At 42.6% G+C, this 7,354-nt stretch overlaps 1 protein-coding gene across 1 annotated transcript in view; it reads left to right on the top strand.

Annotated features, from left to right (window-relative positions):
- Positions 1-3,412, top strand: part of LOC109886828 (germ cell-specific gene 1-like protein) — a 46,458-nt gene extending 43,046 nt beyond the window's left edge. The window contains 2 exon segments of the mRNA XM_031820376.1: positions 1,288-1,399; positions 3,055-3,412. Of these exon segments, the coding sequence (XP_031676236.1) occupies positions 1,288-1,399; positions 3,055-3,412 (470 nt within the window).
- The last annotated feature ends 3,942 nt before the right edge of the window (positions 3,413-7,354 follow it).

Below are 7,354 nucleotides of genomic sequence, written 5' to 3'. Positions count from 1 at the left end.
GAAAGTGCAGGGCGCCAAATTCAAAACAACAAAAATCCCATAATAAAAATTCCTCAAACATACAAGTATTTTACACCATTTTAAAGTTACACTTGTTGTAAATCCAGCCACAGTGTCCGATTTCAAAATGGCTTTACGACGAAAGCAAACCAAACGATTATGTTAGGCCAGAGCCAAGTCACAGAAAAACACAGCCATTTTTCCAGCCAAAGAGATTAGTCACAGGAGTCACAAAAAGCAGAAATAGAGATGAATGAATCACTAACCTTTGATGATCTTCATCAGATGACACTCATAGGACTTCATGTTACACAATACATGTATGTTTTGTTCGATAAAGTTCATATTTATATCCAAAAATCGAATTTTACATTGGCGCGTTATGTTCAGTAGTTACAAAACATCCGGTGATTTTGCAGAGAGCCACATCAAATTACAGAAATACTCATAATAAACATTGATAAAAGATACAAGTGATTTTCATGGAATTTGAGATCCACTTCTCCTTAATGCAACCGCTGTGTCAGATTTTTTAAAAACTTTACGGAAAAAGCAAACCGTGCAATAATCTGAGTACAGCGCTCAGACAACAAATCAAGTCAAACAGATATCCACCATGTTGGAGTCAACAGAAGTCAGAAATAGCATTATAAATATTCACTTACCTTTGGTGATCTTCATCAGAATGCACTCCCATGAATCCCAGTTCCACAATAAATGTTTGTTTTGTTCGATAATGTCCATCATTTATGTCCAAATACCTCCTTTTTGTTCCCGCGTTTAGCCCAGTAATCCAAATTCACTGTGTATTTGATAGGCCAAGAGTTGAAAAACTACAAACCTCAGATTTCCCACTTCCTGTTTGGATTTTTTCTCAGGTTTTCGCCTGCCATATGAGTTCTGTTATACTCACAGACATCATTCAAACAGTTTTAGAAACTTCAGAGCGTTTTCTATCCAAATCTACTAATTATATGCATATTCAAGCTTTTATGGCTGAGTAGCAGGCAGTTCAATTTGGGCACGCTTTTCATCCAAAATTCCCAATGCTGCCCCTACCCTAGAGAAGTTAACGAGAATTTAAGCTTTCTGCCAATATCAGTTATGTCTATGTCCTGGGAAATGTTCTTGTTTCTTACAACCTCATGCTAATCACATTAGCGCATGCTAGTTCAATCGTCCCGTGGGGGGACCCACCGATCCTGTAGAGGTTTTAAACCTCTGTGTGTGTGTGTGTGTGTGTGTGTGTGTGTGTGTGTGTGTGTGTGTGTATCTGCTTCTCCTCAGGTCTGCTAGGCATGGTGGCCCATATGATGTACACCCAGGTTTTCCAGATCACAGTTAGTCTGGGTCCTGAAGACTGGAGACCCCACTCCTGGGACTATGGATGGTCCTTCTGGTCAGTACTCATACTGCCTGTCTGTGTGTTTGGCATGAGTGATGACTGTCCCTCTGGTCAGTACTCATACTGTCTGTCTGTCTGTCTGTCTGTCTGTCTGTCTGTCTGTCTGTCTGTCTGTCTGTCTGTCTGTCTGTCTGTCTGTCTGTCTGTCTGTCTGTCTGTCTGTCTGTCTGTGTGTGTGTTTGGTATGAGTGATGACTGTCCCTCTGGTCAGTACTCATACTGTCTGTCTGTCTGTCTGTGTGTTTGGTATGAGTAATGACTGTCCCTCTGGTCAGTACTCATACTGTCTATCTGTGTGTTTGGTACTCATACCGAAGCCATATCATTGTCTGAATATGATTGGTTACTTACTGTACATTTCTCCAGTGAAACACTGGTGTCACAGTCGAAAAGCAGCAGAAATGGTGTTGTATATAAACCAGTGATTCCAGAATGCACTGAACATTCTGGAAGTTCTATTCATTCCATGTCATTCTACACTGTCCATCTCGGAACACATCCATCTAGAAACCAGCTGACGACTGACCGTTGTGTCCATATCAACCCAGCCGTATTTACAAACACCGACACATATGGCTGTTTTCTCTAGGCGCTTCGTCCCAAATGGCACCCTATTCCCTACATAGTGCACTACTTTTGGCCAGACTCCGCCTAATGCGCATAGGGTGCCATTTGGGTGTACCTTAGATTGTCCTTGACTTTCTATCTTCCACATCTATGGCCAGAGCTAGACAAGACAGCTGCTGTCTGGGACACGCACACGCAGATACACGCACACTCATAAACACACACTCAAGAGGAAGAAGAGGTATTTCCATTGGCTGAATCAATCTGCTCATGACCTCTCTGGTGGTATCTCTCTCTCTCTCTCTCTCTCTCTCTCTCTCTCTCTCTCTCTCTCTCTCTCTCTCTCTCTCTCTCTCTCTCTCTCTCTCTCTCTCTCTCTCTCTCTCTCTCTCTCTCTCTCTCTCTCTCTCTCTCTCTCTCTCTCTCTCGGCATGGGAAACATGTGTTAACATTGCCAAAGCAAGTGAATGTAGACAATATACAAAGTGAATATATAAAGTGAAAAACAACAAAGATTAACAGTAAACATTACACATACAGAAGTTTCAAAACAGTAAAGACATTACAAATGTCATATTATATATATATATACAGTGTTTTGACAATGTACAAATGGTTAAAGGACACAAGATAAAATAAATAAGCATAAATATGGGTTGTATTTACAATGGTGTTTGTTCTTCACTGGTTGCCCTTTTCTCGTGGCAACTGGTCACAAATCTTGCTGCTGTGATGGCACACTGTGGTATTTCACCCAGTAGATATGGGAGTTTTTCAAAATTGGATTTGTTTTCGAATTCTTTGTGGATCTGTGTAATCTGAGGGAAATATGTCTCTCTAATATGGTCTCTCTCTACCTCTACCTCTCTCTCCCTCCCTCTCTGTGTGTGTGTCTCTCTCTCTCTCTCTCTCTCTCTCTCTCTCTCCCTCTCCCTCCCTCTCTGTGTGTCTCTCTCTCTCTCTCTCTCTCTCTACCTCTCTACCTCTCTCTCTGTCTCTCTCTCTCTCTCTCTCTCGCTCTCTCTCTCTCCCTCCCTCTCCCTCTCCCTCCCTCTCTGTGTGTCTCTCTCTCTCTCTCTCAGCCTGGCATGGGGCTCCTTCACCTGCTGCATGGCAGCTTCAGTCACCACCCTCAACTCCTACACCAAGACGGTCATCGAGTTCCGGCACAAGCGCAAACTGTTCGAGCAGGGTCTCAGGGAGGAGCAGAACTACCTCGACCAGGAGGCCTTCCATTACTTCAGGGACCGCTCCCTGCAGTCCATATCCAGCTCCATGGAGGTCTACCCTGGGCACGGGGGAGGAAGGCTGCCTGGGGGGCCTGGAGGCCTGGCGGGGTCCGGGCTGGTTGGAGTACCAGGGAGAGGGAAGATGAGGGGGTCCTCAGGTTCCATCGACCTGGGAGAGAACTCTGAGTCCCTGGGGGAGGAACAGTGCTGAGAGAGGGGGGGGGGGGGGGTGGAGGATTGCGAAATTCTAGTAACTTTCCAAAAATTCCAAGGTTTTCCGGAAATCCTGGTTGTAAAATTCTGGGACTCAGGTGGGAATAATAAGCATAAAATTGGGAATCCTACAACCAGGAGGAAAACCCTGTGGATTTACAACCCTGGTGTTGAGAAGTTGATGAAGACGATGCCGATCTCGGATCAGTTTTGTATTTTGGGCACCAATGGTTCAGGTTAGGAGAGGGGTATATAGTGTCATGCTTTGGTCTGAACAAGTAGTGCACTATACTGTATACAGGGCCTTGCAAAAGTATTCATCCCCTTTGGCGTTTTTCCTATATTGTTGCATTACAACCTGTAATTTAAATGGATTTTTAATTGGGTTTCATGTAATGGACAAACACAAAATATTCCAAATTGGTGATGTCACGTCCTGACCTTTATTTCCTTTGTTTTGTCTTTATTTAGTATGGTCAGGGTGTGAGTTGGGGTGGGCAGTCTGTTTGATTTTCTATGTTGGTTTTTGTGTTCGGCCTAGTATGGTTCTCAATCAGAGGCAGGTGTCGTTAGTTGTCTCTGATTGAGAATCATACTTAGGTAGCCTGGGTTTCACTTTTGAGTTCCGTGTCAGTGTTTGTCGCCACACGGTACTGTTTCGGTTCATGTTCACGTTTATTGTTTTGTATTTTCATAGTGTTCAGTTCATATCTTATAATAAACGTTATGGACACTTACCACGCTGCGCATTGGTCCTCCGATCCTTCTTCTCGCTTCTCCTCCTCAGACGAGGAATGTCGTTACAGGTGAAGTGAAATTTAAATAATTACCTTTTTTCAAAACATTCTAAATTCTTCAGAAGTCACATAATTAGTTAAATAAAGTCCACCTGTGTGAAAAGTGGTGCGTGTTAATGTGTTCACATGAAGCCCCTAAATAAGATCTGGTGCAACCAATTACCTTCAGAAGTCACATAATTAGTTAAATAAAGTCCACCTGTGTGCAATCTAAGTGTCACATGATCTCAGAAAATATACAGCTGTTCTGAAAGGCCCCAGAGTCTGCAACACCATTAAGCAAGGGGCATCACCAAGCAAGCAGCACCATGAAGACCAAGGAGCTCTCCAAACAGGTCAGAGACAAAGTTGTGGAGAAGTACAGATCAGGGTTGGGGTATAAAAAAATATCTGAAACTTTGATCATCCCACAGAGCACCATTAAATCCATTATTAAATAATTCAAAGAATATGGCACTACAACAAACCTGCCAAGAGAGGGCCACCCTCCAAAAGTCACGGACCAGGCAAGGAGGGCATTAATCAGAGAGGCAACAAAGAGACCAAAGATAACCCTGAAGGAGCTGCAAAGCTCCACAGCAGAGATTGGAACATCTGTCCATAGGACCACTTTAAGCCGTGCACTCCACAGAGCTGGGCTTTACGGAAGACTGGTCAGAAAAAAGCCATTGCTGAAATAAAAAAATAAGCAAACAAGTTTGGTGTTCGCCAAAAGGCATGTGGGAGACTCCCCAAACATATGGAAGAAGGTACTCTGGTCAGATGAGACTAAAATGTAGCATTTTGGCCATAAAGTAAACCACTATGTCTGGCGCAAAAGAGTTATGTAGACAGGGTGTCAGGGGGAACAGTGGTTTAAGTCTCAAATGACAGCCTATTCCCAAACACACCTCTCATCACCCGAGAACCCATCCCCACAGTGAAGCATGGTGGTGGCAGCATCATGCTGTGGGGATGTTTTTCATCGTGCAGAGCTTGGGAAACTGGTCAAATTTTAAGAAATGATGGATGGTGCTAAATACAGGGACATTCTTGAGGGAATCCTGTTTCAGTGTTCCAGAGATTTGAGACCGGGACGGAGGTTCACTGTCCAGCAGGACTATGACCCTAATCATACTGCTAAAGCAACACTTGAGTGGTTTATGTGGAAACATGTAAATGTCTTGGAATAGTCAAAGCCTAGACCTCAATCCAATTGAGAATCTGTGGTATGACTTAAAGATTGCTGTACACCAGCGTAACCCATCCAACTTGAAGGAGCTGGAGCAGTTTTGCCTTGAATAATGGGCAACAATCCCAGTGGCTAGATGTGCCAAGCTTATAGAGACATAGCCCAAGAGACTTGCAGCTATAATTGCTGAGAAAGGTGGCTCTACAAAGTATTGATTTTTGGGGGGGTGAATATTTATACACGCTGAGGTTCAGTTTTTTTGTCTTATTTCTTGTTTGTTTCACAACAAAAAATAATTTGCATCTTTAAAGTGGTAGGCATGTTGTGTAAATCAAATGATACAACCCCCCCAAAAATCAATTTTATTTCCAGGTTGTAAGGCAACAAATTAGGAAAAATGCCAAGAGGGGTGAATACTTTCGCAAGCGACTGTATATGTGGAATAGAGTGTCATGTGACACAGACATTGATGAAGTAGATGTAGAGTTATGTAGACCGGGTCATGAGATAAATCTATCTATCTCATGACCCGGTCTACATAAATCTATCTATGTAGACAGGGTGATGAGGTAGATCGATTTATGTAGACAGGGTGATGAGGTAGATAGAGTTATGTAGACAGGGTGATGAGGTAGATAGAGTTATGTAGACAGGGTGATGAGGTAGATAGAGTTATGTAGACAGGGTGATGAGGTAGAGTTATGTAGAGAGGGTGATGAGGTAGATAGAGTTATGTAGAGAGGGTGATGAGGTAGATAGAGTTATGTAGAGAGGGTGATGAGGTAGATAGAGTTATGTAGAGAGGGTGATGAGGTAGATAGAGTTATGTAGAGAGGGTGATGAGGTAGATAGAGTTATGTAGAGAGGGTGATGAGGTAGATAGAGTTATGTAGACAGGGTGATGAGGTAGATAGAGTTATGTAGACAGGGTGATGAGGTAGGTAGAGTTATGTAGACAGGGTGATGAGGTAGGTAGAGTTATGTAGACAGGGTGATGAGGTAGATAGAGTTATGTAGACAGGGTGTCAGGGGGAACAGTGGTTTAAGTCTCAAATGACAGCCTATTGCCAATGTAGTTCAGGCTCTGGTCAAAAGTAGCGCCATACAAAAGCAGTGCCCTACATTAGAGATTCAATCCAATGTTGACGTGGAAGGAAGGAGCAATGTGGCGATGGAGAGGGTGCTGAAACCAGACAGCTCCTCCTCTTCCTGTTCATCACAGAGGATGCGTTCCACATGGCAATATATCCCCTATGTAGTGTACTCATTTCAACCAGAGCTCTATGTGCCGTAGTGCACTATAAAGGGAATAGGGTGTGATTTGGGACGTAGCCCAATCCTCACCAGAAGCACTGTAAAGGCTTTTAAAAAAAAGGCCTCATTGCGTTTTAGGACCCTTGAAGAAGTATATGGAAGGACTGAGGTAAAAAATAATGAATGAAGAGCACTAAGAAACCTGAGCAGATCATCAGAACATGATTGACATTCCAGCCACACAACAATATATATATTCAAAGGTTTAGTAAAAAAAATATATAAAAAATATTATATTTGACCTTGTGAACTGTGATAGAAAGGGGTTGATTTTTGGGGAGGGAAGGTATTTTTATTTGACCTTTATTTAACCAGGCAAAGTCAGTTAAGAACAAATTCCTATTTTCAATGACAGGAACAGTGGGGTTAACTGCCTGTTCAGGGGCAGAACGACAGATTTGTACCTTGTCAGCTCGAGGATTCAATCTTGCAACTTTTCCGGTTACTAGTCCAACGCTTTAACCACTAGGCTACCTGCCTAGTCTACAGGTATAGGAGATGAAACTATATATTGATGAAAGTATATATTAAATACTATTACTAAATATGAAATATATATTTCTGTATAAGAGTTGTGATATTTCCAGTCTGTTTGGTGCAGGGATGTTATAGCTCTGTATTCATTATGTTATTATGGATATTATTGAAACATGCCCTC

Source organism: Oncorhynchus kisutch, unplaced genomic scaffold (genome assembly GCF_002021735.2).
Source record: "Oncorhynchus kisutch isolate 150728-3 unplaced genomic scaffold, Okis_V2 scaffold3306, whole genome shotgun sequence".
Lineage (NCBI taxonomy): Eukaryota > Metazoa > Chordata > Actinopteri > Salmoniformes > Salmonidae > Oncorhynchus > Oncorhynchus kisutch.
This window is presented reverse-complemented; position numbering and strand designations above follow the sequence as displayed.